We start from the raw sequence: 16,233 nt of genomic DNA, 5'->3' as shown, positions 1-16,233 counted from the left end.
TACTTTTGTTATGCTATTGAAATAATCAGCTATGAAATAAAGCAATTAGGTGTGACTATTGGATTTGATTTTGGTTTTGTTTCGATTCACAATTTGGTTCTAGAATCAAGGGCAATGACTGTGATTGTTGAAACTGGGAGTATTGAACGATGTCGTGGCGGAGTCAAGGACAACGTCTTTCCAGGTGACCAACACTCCTTCAAGTTGAGGTCAACAAGATCGGCAATGACGTCCTCGAGGGTAAGATCACTATTTTTAAAAAAAAATCATCAAAGAATACCGTTCATATGCCTACTTTGAAAAAAGCAGGTTTTGAGAAGCAAAATTTTTGCTGCTTCAGCTTTTCTTTGCTTTTTTTGCTTTGAAAGGCCTTGATTTTGAAAAAAGCAGGTTTTGAGAAGCAACATTTTTGCTGCTTCATTTTTTCTTTGCTTTTTCTGCTTTGAATGGCCTTGACTTCGAAAAAAGCTGGATTTTCTTTAGTTACCAAACACAAATTGGAATTCAGCTTTTTTCCACCCTTGTTATTATTAAAAAAAAATAGTTAAACAGTTTTTAGTATTATATATCCTCCAGTTCCATATTATTAGTAAATAACTTCAATGAAAATCATTATTTATTGATCTAATTGCTCTGTACTTCAATTCCTCTAATTTCAATTACAGATTTTAATAAACGTTAGGCTTTAACAACAGTAAGATGGGTTCCAAAAAAAAAAAAAACAACAATAGTAAGATGGGCCGGCACCCAGTATGATTTTTGCATTATTTTTTTGGGCTTTGCCACTTCCGTAACCCAAAAAATTAAAAAGTCTATTCTATCCCCAAACGAGAAAAACTACGGGGAAAATTGCCTTTCGAAAACTTTTTCATTATGACCGAAACATAAATGATATACCACGTGTTTTTATATAAGTAGTAAAAAATTTTACTTTTTAATACACATATTTTATCAAATGTATAATGATATGTGATGTATCATTCCGTGTTCAGATTACATTGAAAAATCTCACTTGTTTTGGCCGACTTTGGCTTCTATAAATACCCTCGCGAAAACCCTTCCCAGAAAGGGGGAAAAAAAAAAAAGAAACTTTCCCTGCCGCTATCGGGCTTGACTGGTACGAGTCCGACCTGACTGTTTCAACCGGATTCATATATCTTCACTATCTGGTTACGATTACTCGGACTGTTCATATACCCGTAATCCAGCTCCGATCGTTTCGCCATGGGAGACTTCAACAGCGATGCCTTCATGCGCGGCCAAAACGCCGCCGTCCAGGGCCGAACCAAGGCCCACAACCGCCAAAATGTTGTTCAGCTCAAAATGGTTAGCCGTAATTAGGGTTTCTTGTTCTTATTCGTGAAGGTTTAAGTTTTTAAATTTTTTTTTTTTTTTTTAAGCCTGAGTTTTTAATTAAAAAATGCTTGTTTAGTTATGCTATTTTCTTTGATTAAAAAAAAAAAAAAAAACCCTAGCTAAATATTTACTAATTTAGCTTATATCTGTTATTTTGTCATGATTCATTTGATTTCGATGTGTCCCCAATTGTTAATACTAAACGTAGCACTTTAATTTTAAGGATTTGATATAAATAATTGTGATTATATTCTTGATGTATTGAAAATTTGTCTTATTTGTAAATCTTTTATCATAATTATATGTAGCTAAAACACCATTTAGATCAATTGACGAAAACGCCCTTGACTTAAACACAATCTATCGGCACATTGATAGAATAAAAAGGTCTTTTCCGGCCCGATGAGAATGAAGAATACCGGGAAAATAATGTAATTACCCGAAAAAACTCACACACAATATTGGCGTCTATAAATACCTTCGCGAAAACCCTTCACAAACTTTCGCTGCCGCTATCTGGCTTCACCAGTCCGACTCCGACCCCGACCCGACTGTTGCAACCGGATCCGAATCGCCCATATATTTATGCAATCTTCACCATCTGAGTACGAGTACTCGGACTCCTAGCCCAGATCCGATCATCGCTTCGCCATGGGAGACTTCAACAACGATGCTTTCATGCGCGGCCAAAACGCCGCCGTTCAGGGCCGAACCAAGGCCCAGAACCGCCAAAATGTTCTTCAGCTCAAGATGGTTCGTCCTAGGGTTTTTTATGCTATTCACGCAAACGTTTGTTAAAGCTCGAGTTTTTAATTCTCAAATTGCTTGATTAATTATGCGATTTTCTTTGTTTTTAGAAAAACCCTAGTTAAATTTTGGACTTATCTCTGTAATTTTATCCTGATTTATCAAATTTCGATGTTTCTGGGCAGTGTGTAATTGGTAATTTTGTAAATATTGTGAAGTTCTGGATGTATTTTGTAAGGGATGTTGATTTGGAAAAATTTGTTTGCAGATTGGGCAGAGCCACCCCACTGGTCTAACAACCAACCTTTTAAAGCTGTTTGAGCCTCGACCGCCGTTGGATTTCAAACCGCCTCCGGAGAAGAAAAAGTGCCCACCTTTGACAGGTCTGTTTACCATCTTAAATGGGCGTTGATTGGTTTCAATTTGGTATTAATTTCTGTCTTGTAGCTGTTAATTTTATACTAGTATTTATTAATGTTTTTGTTGATTTTTGGATAATGAAGGGGTAGCGCAATTTGTGAGTAAGTTTGCGGAGCCTGGAGATCCTGAGTATAATCCGCCTGTCCGAAAGGGCGAAACTCCTGTAAGGTTTTTACTTGAATCACTTGTATGAGGACTTAGCGTTATGAAATCTTTGTTCGTACTGACATGTATCTGTTTTGCTCTGTGGGATTCAGACACAAAGAAGGGCTCGAATACACCAGTTAAGGCTTGAGAAGGGTGCAGCAAAGGCTGCGGAAGAGTTAGAGAAATGTAATCACCTCCTTCTTTTCTTGATTGTAAGAGTTTGGAGTCTTGGAGTTTCTGTTTTCTTGTCTTCCTAACATCGGTTTTCGTGCAGATGATCCAAATAATGACCCGAGTATTTCTGGAGATCCATACAAGACTTTGTTTGTTGCTAGGCTCGTAAGTAACATTTTTTTGTATAGTTTTGGATTTCCTTCTCGTATTCTTCATATTCATTAAGATTGACTTGTGATTTTCCCTGTATTCTTGCAGAATTATGAGACAACTGAGAGCAGAATCAAAAGGGAGTTTGACGTTTATGGTCCAATCAAGCGGGTAGGTATTTTGTTTGAGAAACCCTAAGGGGGTTCGGTAAGAGGTTCACATGTGCTGTAGCTTATCCTTTATTTCCCTTTACAAATTGCAGATTTTCTAATCTTTCAATTTAAAAAAGCATGCTGGAGTCTCAGGGTTTTCAGGATTGTTTTCCTTTTTCATATTTTCTTCAAAAGATATCTGGGGTACATATTTACAAATTTTATGCATGAAAAACTGAATTTGAAAAATCCACCTTTCAACCAACTTGTTTGACGTAAACGTTGCCGTTACCATAAATGGTAATGCATCATCACGCCTTTCAAGTTTGTTCTCTCTGATTTAGTTTTAGTGTTAGTGGAGTCGGTGCAAATTTGTATTACTATTACAGGTGTCTCTGCAAATATACCATTAATGTCTTGCGGGTTTGTTTAAATCCTTCCATAGCTCTCTTTTTGAAGTGGTTTTATATAGAGATCTTGGAATTGGGTGTTTCTAGGGACATTAGCATTAAGTTTTAACGTTGAAGAAGTTCCCTGGTAAGCAGTGAGCACTCATCAATATCTTTGATTTCTACCTACTTGATTACAAACATGGTGTTTCGTCCTGCACAGCAGCCTTTATATTAACACAGGTGTCACTGCAAGTATTATGGTAATTTCATATTGGTTTGCTCCATTCATAGATCCCTCTTTGATGTGGTTTTATTTAAGAGATCTTGGAAATGGGTTTTCATAGGATATATATTCTTTCTAAGTCCTAACATCCAAGACTATCCCTGGTAAGATGCGGTAATTGGTTCACATATGGTATCTTTGATTCCATAATTTGTCCCTATCCAACTTCAAAGATGCTTCATCCTGCATAGCAAAGCTGATAACTATAAGTTGAGCAGAGCAGTGATGCATTGTGTCTTTTGGCCTTTATTTCAAGCAAGAAAAGGAGTCCCCAACTTCTGTTCTTTTCCCTGCACTGGGTAAATCATGTAGGGAGTATTACCATTTCTTTCATCTTTGAACTTTTAGTAACGTGCATTTCCTGCTGAAACTTTTACTTGTGGCTTTAAAGGCTCTCAGAAAAGATACGTCAGCAGCTTGATGTCATGGTATTTTCAATAGTAGTTATAAGTTTTTATTATTTAAAAAATCTCCCTGGTAAGGGGACAATAGTCTATCCAACTGGTAAATTGGCCACAAATGTCCGTTTTTCTGCAACTCTAGCCGGTGGTGATGCATCTTGCGATGGAAGCTGTATGATTTAAAGGTGAGCACGGCTAAAGAGGCATAGTGCCTGTCTGCCGTGCCATTTAGGATTCAATATTTAAGATTTTGTAGTATGATGCCTTGTTGTAAATGTTAAAACATCTATGCATATTTCTTAGTCTTGAGCAGTCTTTGCTTAAGATCTGAATTGTCTATTTATCTGGTTTATTAATTTTATTATTATTTGAGATTTCAGGTTCGATTGGTCACTGACAAAGAAACAAATAAACCTAGAGGCTATGGATTCATTGAATACATGCATACAAGGGACATGAAAGGTTTGCCTTGTTATTATGCACTAAAAATTATCTTGTGATTGGTCCTTTGTTTCTAATGCTAGCTGTATATGTCACAGCTGCATACAAACAAGCTGATGGGAGGAAAATTGAGGGAAGAAGGGTACTTGTTGATGTTGAACGTGGTAGAACAGTTCCTAATTGGCGACCCCGCCGACTGGGTGGTGGGCTTGGAACTACCAGAGTTGGAGGTGAAGATGTCAATCAGAGATATTCTGGAAGGTATGTAGTTCGATTTCAACATTTCCATGCTTCTGTCATTGGAAAACTGACGTGCTTCTACACTTACTTTGTTACAAGAATTTATCTTTTAAGTGTATCTCAGGAGCAGTTTCTTTGTCTTCCTATTATGTAATTCAGCATAATATTAAACTGTTTTACTGTTTCTTTGTTGACTTCCAAGTTCTATGTGTTTAGTTGTTTAAGTTTGTTTTCTCATATAATTTTCTTGGCGTCTTTGCTAACTATAACATTCATCATTATTTGCTTAGGGAGCAAGTACAATCTGGAGGACAACCCCGGTCTGAGGAGCCAAGGGCACGCGAGGAGCGACATGTAGACTTGTAAGATTTTCCAAATTGTTGTGCACACTGTCTAAAGGTTTTAGGTGTAGTGAAACTCAACACGAAATTTTAAAAAATAATATAACTGGATTCTAATTATAAAAAACAAAAAGAAGATATTACGTGCTGCATAATGGTTATGGACTGCTTTTTACTTGTATACTATAATGATAGGTAATCGTGAGAGGTAAAAGTTTTGCAACAATAGTCTTGAAGTTTTCGTTCTGCCATTTGTTATGCTTTGTAGGTGTTGCCTAAGTTTTCTTAGATTGATGCAATTTCAGTATTTGCTTTCTGTGTGATTGATATTGAGTGAAATGATTTTCAGGGATAGAGAAAAATCCCGTGAAAGAGGAAAAGAGAAAGAAAAGGAAAGAGAACGGGAGAAGTCCCGCGAGCGCTCTCGTGAACGCTCCCATGACAAGTCTAGAGATCGTGATCACAGAGAAGATAGGCACCACAGAGATCGTGATAGAAACAGGGACAAGGACAGGGATAGGGAAAGAGATCGTGGTGGTCGTGATCGTGATCGGGATCGTACGCGTGAACGAGGACGGGATCGTGGTCGCGACTATGAGCATGGTCGTGATCGAGACAGAGACCGTGATCGGGAGCGTGATCGTGATCATCGCTCTAGAGACAGGGAGAGGGATTACGAAGTTGGGGAACCTGAGCATGACCGTGGCCGTTCCCATGACCGTATTGAATCAAAACATGAGAGGGTCCGACATGGGGATCGGGAGCGGGGTTATGACCACACTGCCCCAGAAGATGACCAGGGTTGGTTTGAACAACCTGGGCATGGCCATAGGCACTCAGAGCCAGATGATGATGTTGAGCCCTACGAGCATCATCGTAGCCAGTATGATCAATTGGATGTCCAGCATGATGATGACCGCTACAAACAATATCCTGACCGTGCTCATGATCGCTATGATCGAATGGAAGAGGATGATTACCATTATGAACAAGCACCAGCTGATCCCCGTGAAAGGGAGAGGGGTGGAGATGTCGAGGGAGATTATCAGAGGTCATCTAGATCACTATCTCGAGACTACAATGAGTATTAAGACTGAAATTTGAAACCTCTCAAGCTTCCGGACCTCACTGGTGAGATATTCACTCTACTTGGTTTGATCAGTGCTCGAGATTGCGTCTTATGCAGAAGTGTGGATCTTATTGCTATATTATTTTTCTCGTTCTTTCGTCTAAATCCTATTTAGAGACCGTGTTTAAATGTTTTGCGATGAAGATGTCTTTAAGTTGGAAATATTGTGTGTTGTTGGGTGGTTTTAATGTGTGAACGTTTGTGCTGGTGGAAATAGGTAGAGATTTCACCTCTATGTAAACCTTTTATCACATTTGTGAGAATTAATTGTTTCTTGTGACATTTTATTTCTCTTGAAAATCCTGTTAATTTTGGGCTGCAATGGTATGAGGTCCAACTTTAAGCCGAATTGGTTTTCTTTTAGGCTAAATTTATCGTTGCCCACCCACAATCGTTGCATCGATTAAATATGTTTTCCCTGTTACCTGCCACTGTTACTTTCTGTTATTGTGAAGAAACGGGAATTGTGGTATTGTGAGTTGATCACGTATTGTCATGTGTTTTTATATTATTTTTTTCACGAGATTGTGATTAGTGGATAGTACTCGTGCCACATAAGTCCCTCTTCTTCAACGAGCCAGAATGCCATCAGGTTGGCTCCCAAACTACTCACGTACTAATATGCATTGTCATCCATAGCGTGATTAGTTTTCGTTCTCATTTGAAAGTTAGGGTTAAACGTTATTTTCTTTGTTTGGAAGTGGTTGTGGGGTGAGATTATAAAGAGCAAAGAAGCAGCCAAAAACCATGAAGCAGCGATGAAGCTTCATATAGACAGACTAGACACTAGAGCACCACCGCCTCGCCTAACGCTTGTTCGTGCAGCCACTGCTGCTTCAAAGAAGCCGCTTCTCAGAAATTACTCGGAAGCCGCTTCTCGGAAATTTCTCGGAAGCCGATATTCTTGTTTTGTGGTAAAAATAACAAAAATTTCAACAGAGCAACTTGATTAGAAAACAAGTAACAATGATTATGTTTTGATTTGTGATGTCATTTATTTACATTTCTAATTAGTCACAGTTTTGCTCGGGCGCTAACTCATATCTCAACTTTTTTAAATTCAAACCAATATATGGGAGAACATAACCCGAACCTCATTTATTTATGGTTAGTAAAATAAAAAATTCTTGTTATGTTTTATGTCAATTGGTCGATCGTTGTAATCCCAAAAACGAGGAGTGAACCCACTTGTTATTATCATATCCTCTTACTTGAACTTCTACAAGGCTTCATGATCAGAAGGATGATGGATTGTGGACGAGAAAACATGGGATTCAGAAATTGGGACCGGTGCACTAAATTTACCAAGAACTAGTAATTCTCACTTACCAAAGGAAATGAAGGGATTATTGTCATTTTATTATTTTCTTGAATCCTTGATAAAATAATTAAAGACACAAAAGATGTGAAAGTTTGCTTACCAAAGTTTAGAGAGTGCATTTGGTGTTTTCTCCAATCTGCTTTCACTTTCATCAATTTCAAGTTGGAATGATTGAGAATCCAAAAACAATGGTACGTGATATTATCAATGAACTCATATTATAACACGTGAATTTATTTAATGACACCTTACTTTTAATTGTTTCATATCAACTTTTTAGTCCAGTTATATTATAACACGTGAATTAGTAACACCACGTAACAGTATGCTGTCACGCTCAAATCAAATTCTCATATATATATATATATATATTACATGTATGTATGTATGTATGTATGTATGCATGCATGCATGCATATATGTATGTATGTATGATTTGTGGGTCCCAAATGGGAGCGTAAATAGGACATGCAAATAAATAGAGAGAAGAATTATAAATGTAGGGAGCAGGCATTCTTCATGTTTTCCTCCACCCCTACACTGCACTTGAAAAACACACGAATTTTAAGAGGAGTTGAAAAATAAATTCAACTGGAGAAATATACATACAGAAAATAGCTTCTGAGATTCATAACTTCCTTGCCTTGTTATCAAATTTTCATCTTTTTTATACCCGAATGGCTCGAAACATGTTCACTCAGAGGGCAGTAAAAATGTCAGCAGGAGCAGCAGCATTAGCAATAGCATGGGCAGTATTCACTGAAGTTGCCAGTGCAGAAAGGCCTCTGAAAGACGAGATTATCAAGGGGGAAATTTTTGTTGAGCAAGAACCAATTTTTGCGAGAGTGATTAATTTTCTATGGCAGGCTGGAGGTTCTTCTTATCAGCCTGTTTGGCCTGTGAGTTGTTCAATCTCTCTTTACACACAGAAAGAGACGGAAAGACAGATGTCTTTCGGCTTTTGTGGTTTTATTTGAATTTTGACATGTATGTGTATATTTTGGTTGAGCAGGAGATGAAGTTTGGTTGGAAAATTGTAGTAGGTTCAGTAGTTGGATTCTTTGGTGCTGCATTGGGTAGTGTTGGCGGTGTTGGTGGTGGAGGAATTTTTGTTCCAATGCTCGCCTTGATCGTTGGCTTCGATCCCAAGTCTTCCACCGCGATTTCCAAGTGTCAGTAATCACCTCTCAATCTTTCCTTTAACTTTGTTAATCTAAAGTTTTAATCTTGAATCAACTGTTTGTCATCCTTTTGGTGATGCAGGTATGATAATGGGGGCTGCAGGATCAACAGTATACTTCAATTTGAGGCTTAGGCACCCAACATTGGACATGCCCCTCATAGATTATGATCTGGCGTTGCTCTTTCAGCCCATGCTCATGCTAGGGATCAGCATCGGAGTTGCCTTCAACGTCGTGTTTGCCGATTGGATGGTCACAGTTCTACTTATCATCCTCTTCTTAGGTATGTACTATGTAGTAACATTCCGAACATGGATTTCTATCAGTTTTGTCTTCTTTGAATAGTGATATGATCAAATGGAATATGAACTCTGCTAAAAGAGAAGCAGATCAAAGTTTTTCGATATATCTATGCATTCCCAATAGTCTTATAGATATTCTTCCGAGTTGTGGCAGGTACAGCAGCAAAAGCTTTGATGAAAGGCGTGGAAACATGGAAGAAGGAAACAATGATGAAGAAGGTAAGATATTTATTCACGGGAAATGATTTCCGCAAATAACCCTTTTCTCCCTTTTAGCACCTTCCCATATTTCTTGACCTTTGGATTGAATAAATCAAAGGTCAATCAAGGGACAGAAATAAAGAGAGGTGGAGAAGGAGAAGTGTACGAAAATCACTTCCCTTTCCACTTAGCTATTTCTAGAGCTATCAATGAGTGTGTTCTTTCCAACCTACTAACAAGGAATCTGATGTTTTACTGACTTTCAGGAAGCAGAAAATATGTTAGAATCAGAGACCAAACAGGATGGTGAGTGCTCATTCGTCGCATCCAAACATCCAAATGAGGACTCAAAAGAAAATTGATAATAGTAAACACTTATTCAATATCTATATGTTTGCATATGTTTGAGAACAATGGTGCTAACTAACCTCCTTAGTTGCAGAGGGTTCTGGGGAAGACTACAAACCGCTACCTAGTGGTCCAGCTTCATCGCAAGATGAGGAGGTGAGTCCCCACTCCCAATCATATCATTAGACCTCTTGCGCAGTACTCTTTCGGAAAATTTCTTGGTTATCTGCATTTTTTTTTCAGTTGCTGTTGTGTTGAATTTATAAACAATTCTATCCAGGTACCAATAACGCGAAACATTTACTGGAAAGAGTTATCGTTGCTCATGTATGTCTGGGTGGCTTTTCTTATTGTCCAGATTGTTAAGGTTGGTTTAATCTGATCATTACTACCAATCTAGTCAATAGCTAGTAGACCTTGGATTTCTTCAGCTACAAGTTTCATATTTTTAATTCCTCTGCCTTCATTCCGAAAGCACAATGGTTTTGTACTTTTGTTACTGAATGAAACTATCTGAATCTTTATGCAGACGTATACCGAAACTTGCTCAACCACGTTCTGGATCATGAACTCATTGCAGGTAACGATAAAAACTCGAGTAGTAAGTATGAGAATTCTCCTAAGAACTCGAGAAACATGAAATATGAACTTTAATACTCATATTTTCCCCAATGATGATCAGCTAGCTCAAACATAATTGTTTTATAATTGCATACATAGGTACCAATTGCACTTTCCGTAACGCTCTTCGAAGCCATATGCTTACGCAAAGGCACCAGAGTGATTGCATCAAAAGGAAAGGAAATCACAAACTGGAAGTTGCATCATATTTTTCTCTACTGCAGCTGTGGAATTGTAGCTGGTATGGTCGGTGGACTACTTGGCTTGGGAGGCGGTTTCATCTTGGGACCCCTTTTTCTTGAATTGGGAATTCCTCCTCAGGTATAGTTCGATGCAAGTAGTGAACCACGTACTTTTAACTCGTAGATTGTTGTCGTACTTCTTCGATATGGGATTTTGGTCATTCACGTCCACTGCTTGTGTTGGGCGGCATTTCATCTATAACCTACATAATCGGGTATCATAACGGAAAATGTCGCGAACTTAAAATCTCTGCTGCAACTGAAATAAGCAGAAAAATGAAACCAGATTGATGAATTTTTATTTCATTTTCTATTGCAGGTAGCAAGTGCTACATCCACCTTTGCAATGCTATTCTCATCCTCCATGTCAGTTGTTCAGTATTACCTTCTCAACCGTTTCCCGGTCCCCTATGGTAAGCAAGCAATAATCTAACTCCAGATAAACCCGGAAAACAAAACTAATTGTTTCAAGTTTACTCTCTGCTGCAGCTGCTTATTTCGTCTTGGTTGCAACAATTGCTGCATTTACTGGTCAGCATGTAGTGAGAAAGATCATTGCAGTCCTTGGGAGAGCATCCATCGTCATCTTCATTCTAGCTTTGACAATCTTCGTTAGCGCAATCAGCTTAGGTAACCACTATCACGCGAATTATAACACGCGTATATTTATTAATACTGCCCTAAAGCACTTCCTCTCAACAACGCGTAACTTTGTTTTGATGTATATTTCAGGCGGGGTGGGCATAGCAAACATGGTTGAGAAGATGGAGAATCAAGAGTACATGGGATTTGAAAATTTCTGTATCCCGTCTTAAGGATATGTTGTGCAATTCGATTATTGCCATGGAATTTCTCAACCCAAGATAACTACATCCACACTTCAATCTACTTTTCATATATGTTTGTATATTTTTCCATTAATTTTCTGGCAAAGGTTGCGTGCTATTTATGTACTGGACTTTTAAACAATCAATTGTTCCAATCAGTTTCTAATATTTGCGCATTACAAGTCCGTGACTGAATCTTGGAGATTGTAAGCAAAATCGAACAGCCACAAATGTCCCGCACCCAACCCAGCCGGAAAATTGTCAAGGCTAGAATGTAGATGACGATGGATAATCTCCCAAGGACTGCAATTATCTTTCTCACTACACGATTGCTGACCAGTAAATGCAGCAGCAGTTGCAACTAATACAAAAAATGCAGCTGCAACACATGATTTTTTCTTCGTGACAGTTTCTGTTATGATACCGGAGTACATAGGTTACAGATGATATGGCTTGGGGTTGTGTGGCTCGATACAAAACATGAATATGAATGGCCAAAACCCTACATCGGAAAAGTACATAACAGTCTACAACTTACACAGTTCATTACAGTGATTTAGAACCATTAGCACTTAAATGTACGTTGAAAATAAAAGGGCAGGTCTATTGATACAACCTAATCAATGATCACCTACTCATTTAAACAATCCATGTTGCTAGTTCCGTCTTTCCTCTCACGCATTCTTCTCATCATAACGTTCCTCTTTTCCTGCCTCGAAAACTTCTGAATTAGGGAACACAACGTTTGTAACTACGGACATGGTTTAACGGTTGCTGGAGCTCCATTTCTCTTAGAGTTGCCTCATCTCTTAACGTGCCAACCTCATATCTCAACATGTCAACCTCATCTCTTAACGTGTTAATCTCATTTCTTAACCTGTTACCCTCATATCTCCTGTTGGCCATCTCGATCATCATTGCGCCTTGGAGAGCAATTTGGTCCGACAATTTTGCACATTCATTGTTGGAAGTCCTCCGTTTCTTGGAACCCTTTTTCTCAATAGGCCACTTAGCACAAGAGATAAGAGCAATCAGACCACTAAAACCCTCCATAATAATAATCACGACGATATCAGTTTAATCTAACTTTACAACGATACAAGAACATCCATGTATAACTACGATCTACAAACCCAACCCAATCGAACAAGATATAAAGTTTAAGCAAGTAAAGGAAGCACGGAATCTCTTACATCATAGTAGTTTAAGGAAGCTTTTCTTTTCATATCGCGAACTCTCTTTTCGTCAACAATTCCTCTGTGCTGCTAGAAAGTTCGAAATGTAAAACATCACCGCTATTAGATTGAAACAATTCAGACCAATTCATCAAATCCAACATAAACCAAACCACTAAGACATCACATCTTCGCTGAAACAATAGATCGAGCACGCAGTGCGCGTCAAAATATCAATGTCTAACGGCAAAACAAAAACTCGGAAATTTCACATGTTCACTCAAATTCTTCCACATTGATCCTATCCTACGAATCAAAACTGAGCGACGGAGAGATGATGTAGAAACAAACGCCGTTAGATTAGACAGAACACAGAGGTGAAAGCAAACCTCGTCCTCAAGAACCGGATCCGGAGAGTCTGCTGAGGAGGAGGCATCGTCATTCTTCGTCGCCATTGCAAAGTCTACAAGCGAGGAACAAACATTAATTACAAAACAAAAATTACAAACTAGACAAAAAAATTAACAAAAAGTTGAATTAAAAAGCATAAAATGTGAGAATTTCGAACTCGAACCTTGCGGGTTTTATCTCAGAGAACCGGAGTGATCGAGAAACGGCGGCGGAAGAATGAAGAAAAGCAGCGGTTTCAGTGACTTACAGCGAAAGAGTGAGCAACGACATGGTGGAATTATATAAAGACTACCATCCAAAATAAATAAATAAATACTTGGCGGGAAATGGAGTTGGAATATTTACTTTGGCGCCAATTATTTACCTTCGTTTTAAGTTTAACGCATGCTTGAATGATTAAGGTGGCTACAAGCCTACAAGTCTTTTAAATTTTTTTTTTGTCAAACGATAAATTTTGTTAGATTAGTTAACAACGGAGTTTGAACTTACGTTATCATATAAATGCTCTACACTTTTCCATCACTATGGTAAAAGACCACTTACACCTCAATAAAAAAATTAAAATAAGTTCTTTCAATTAAAGACATATATATGTATAAAAGAAAATCTTAGACAATACAGAACGAGGTGGCTTGATTTTTTGAACCGTTATGAGGTGAGTACCTCTATCCCCATAAACAATTAACAATGCAACTGAGTTTAAATCCTAATTTTTCTGCTACATGTGCTATCTTTCGACTATTGTAACACCATGAGGACTGGTATTTCAATTAGGCCTTTAATGGATGATTCTACTACTATTGGACCGAGACATTTTGTGTGAAACCCTCATACATGTTGTTCTAAGTTGGGGTAGCACCATGTAATTATTGTTGGATGGTTGGTCCATCTTCTAAAACTTTATAAAATAAACATCTATTTTGTTGACATCTTGAACCATATTTTGTAGATTACATAATGTGGCAGTTGATGATTGTATTCATTCTTTAAATCATTAAAAAAATTCAACAATTAACCGTCACATCACATGATTTACAAAATATGATCTCTCTAGCATTTTCTTTATGAAAATTTGACTTCCTCGTCCACTTTATGCAAGTATGTACTTAATCTTAATGTATTTGGACAAAACTCATAATTTATAAAGTTACAAGAACCAACCGTCGTGTGTGAATAAACATGAAAATTTATAACTTTAGTGTGAAAAAAATATATGTTGGAATATTGAGGTCATAAGTTTCAACTTTTTTCAAAAGGCAAATGATTAAGTAACATGCAACGTAAGATCACATAGAACAATTTTGTCTAAACTTGATCTTTTTCTTGGAGATCTTAGGGATTCCGTGATCGTGACCATTAATTGTACATCGTAATGGTCAGTTTTTGTTAGATACTATTTATTTTAAATTTTGAAATGATTTCTGACCACATGATGTATGATGAACAATCATGATTACGAGATCCCTATAATCCCCATGAAAGAATCCAACAAGGGTCATTTTCCCATCTTGGTTGATCTACTCACCCAATAGCTAACACGTTGTATTGTCCACTTGTTTTTGTATCATCCCATATATCGAAGTCCGCATGTTGCATGCCGGATGCCAATTATTTTTTGGGAGTTTTAACGAAAAATCATATTTTTACACTAAAAAGTCAAACTTGTAGTACTTACTTTACCTTTTATTTTGTCCTTATCGTTAAAACTCAAAGTTTCCAAACCTTTTTCATTAGTTTTCCTTTATTTTTTTCATTGAAAATGTTTTGCTTGTGCTTGAAATTTTAAGTGGGTGCTTGATTATGGATTTTAACAAATTCGAGAAGAGAGGATGTGTTTAATTTTTCTTTTAAATACTAGCCATATCGTACTATAAATTTATTCAAGTTACAAAATAAATCCTAAGCGCATAAAGCTAAGACCATTTTCAGTAGAGCTGTTAAATTTTATTTTTATAGCTGATGTGACAAAATAATATTTTGTAAAGTTCTTATTCCAACTAAGATGTTAAGTTAAAATGCATTTTTGATTATTTATAAAATCAAGTAGGTCAAAATTTAATAATAAAATAATTAATAAGTGAACAAAAAATTGACGCTGCTTTCAAATTTGGCAGTAAAGTGGAGAATGTCAATCCATATAGAATTTTGGTATCTCCCTTGGAACCAGAAAACCATCATTTTTTTGTCAAATGGGTTCATGTGGGATTTTTGACCTTTCCTTTAAAGATTCTCTAAGCTTTATGCAAGTCGGTGTTCTAGTCCAAAATAAACTACACATAAATGCTATTAGCATAAGGCCACATACTCAATGGGTGAAAGAAATATACATATATATATATATATATATGTATATATACAAGGAATTGTTATTAGCACTTCAAAACCCTAAATGCTATTAGCATAAGGCCACATACTCAATGGGTGAAAGAAATATACATATATATATATGTATATATACAAGGAATTGTTATTAGCACTTCAAGAATCTTATTCTACACTCCAAACTTTATATATTAGGAAAGAAAAATATACTTATGAGGAGTGTATAATGAGATTTTTGGAGTGCCAATAACACTTCCTGTATATATTAAGAGTAGTGATTTGTTTCTAACAGTTAGAAGTTAAGGAGAAGAGAGAGCACAGTGGGAGAAAAATGTGGAAGAGAGGAAGAAAAATGAGGATTACCTGGATGTAAGGGAGAAAAAAAAGACATCAAAATTGTTTGTGTGTAATTTAGTATATTGCATATAACTTTTTTTTCGGTTGTTTTTCTTTACTTTTTATTGGTAAATTAAATAATATTTTCATCATCTTTTAGACGATATAAATGTTCTATTAAACAAGAGAGATTAAACACGAAAAATTATAAAGATTTAGTGATCATAACTCAAGTATTATCTTTTTCTAATACATAATATATTATCTACAAAGAGGGTGAGGGAGTGAGCTAAATTATACTATAAGTTAGCCATAATAATGTGATTCGAATTTGTCTTTAGCGAAAATCAAATTTGAAACCTCTCTTACTTACAAGTAAAGAAAAATTCTATTAAACTATAGTATTAAGTGATAAAAAAAGGGGGATGGTCCATGGAATACACCTAAAAATTTCAAAAGTTATTTAGCAAAAAGAAAACTAAATTAAAAAGAGTGGATACACCTAAAAAATCCAAAGAGTGGCCTCAACAATAAGAGATTTTTTGTGTGACCGGAACACGTGTCATCATATAA

At 36.8% G+C, this 16,233-nt stretch overlaps 3 protein-coding genes across 6 annotated transcripts; 2 read left to right on the top strand and 1 right to left on the bottom strand.

Annotated features, from left to right (window-relative positions):
* Nucleotides 1-1,079: 1,079 nt before the first annotated feature.
* LOC137746742 (U1 small nuclear ribonucleoprotein 70 kDa-like) lies at nt 1,080-6,655 on the top strand. 2 transcript variants are annotated; one of them, XM_068486753.1, is made up of 10 exons: nt 1,080-1,326; nt 2,372-2,486; nt 2,607-2,686; nt 2,781-2,856; nt 2,945-3,009; nt 3,103-3,165; nt 4,603-4,684; nt 4,762-4,924; nt 5,194-5,265; nt 5,594-6,655. In XM_068486753.1, the coding sequence occupies exons 1-10, from the start codon at nt 1,225-1,227 to the stop codon at nt 6,333-6,335; spliced, it is 1,560 nt and encodes a 519-aa protein (XP_068342854.1). In that variant the 5' UTR covers nt 1,080-1,224; the 3' UTR covers nt 6,336-6,655. The 2 variants fall into 2 exon arrangements, with proteins under 2 accessions (XP_068342854.1, XP_068342853.1); XM_068486752.1 differs by lacking the exon at nt 1,080-1,326 and adding an exon at nt 1,712-2,109.
* A 1,554-nt stretch (nt 6,656-8,209) lies between these two features.
* On the top strand, nt 8,210-11,618 carry LOC137748655 (sulfite exporter TauE/SafE family protein 3-like). 2 transcript variants are annotated; one of them, XM_068488824.1, is made up of 12 exons: nt 8,210-8,593; nt 8,707-8,866; nt 8,958-9,158; nt 9,332-9,396; nt 9,645-9,684; nt 9,821-9,882; nt 10,007-10,093; nt 10,256-10,306; nt 10,447-10,668; nt 10,909-11,002; nt 11,079-11,219; nt 11,322-11,618. In XM_068488824.1, exons 1-12 carry the CDS (start codon nt 8,372-8,374, stop codon nt 11,402-11,404), a joined length of 1,428 nt encoding a protein of 475 aa, XP_068344925.1. In that variant the 5' UTR covers nt 8,210-8,371; the 3' UTR covers nt 11,405-11,618. The 2 variants fall into 2 exon arrangements, with proteins under 2 accessions (XP_068344925.1, XP_068344924.1); XM_068488823.1 differs by having other exon boundaries at nt 9,815-9,882.
* A 208-nt stretch (nt 11,619-11,826) lies between these two features.
* LOC137746479 (uncharacterized) lies at nt 11,827-13,273 on the bottom strand. 2 transcript variants are annotated; one of them, XM_068486500.1, is made up of 4 exons: nt 13,166-13,273; nt 12,981-13,054; nt 12,610-12,681; nt 11,827-12,424 (listed from the first exon to the last, which is right to left on the bottom strand). In XM_068486500.1, the coding sequence occupies exons 2-4, from the start codon at nt 13,044-13,046 to the stop codon at nt 12,146-12,148; spliced, it is 417 nt and encodes a 138-aa protein (XP_068342601.1). In that variant the 5' UTR covers nt 13,047-13,054; nt 13,166-13,273; the 3' UTR covers nt 11,827-12,145. The 2 variants fall into 2 exon arrangements, with proteins under 2 accessions (XP_068342601.1, XP_068342602.1); XM_068486501.1 differs by having other exon boundaries at nt 12,610-12,678.
* Between the last annotated feature and the right edge of the window lie 2,960 nt (nt 13,274-16,233).

Source organism: Pyrus communis, chromosome 10 (assembly GCF_963583255.1).
Source record: "Pyrus communis chromosome 10, drPyrComm1.1, whole genome shotgun sequence".
In the NCBI taxonomy this organism is placed as follows: domain Eukaryota; kingdom Viridiplantae; phylum Streptophyta; class Magnoliopsida; order Rosales; family Rosaceae; genus Pyrus; species Pyrus communis.
Note: the sequence above shows the minus strand (reverse complement) of the source record. Positions and strands in the feature narration are given on the sequence as shown.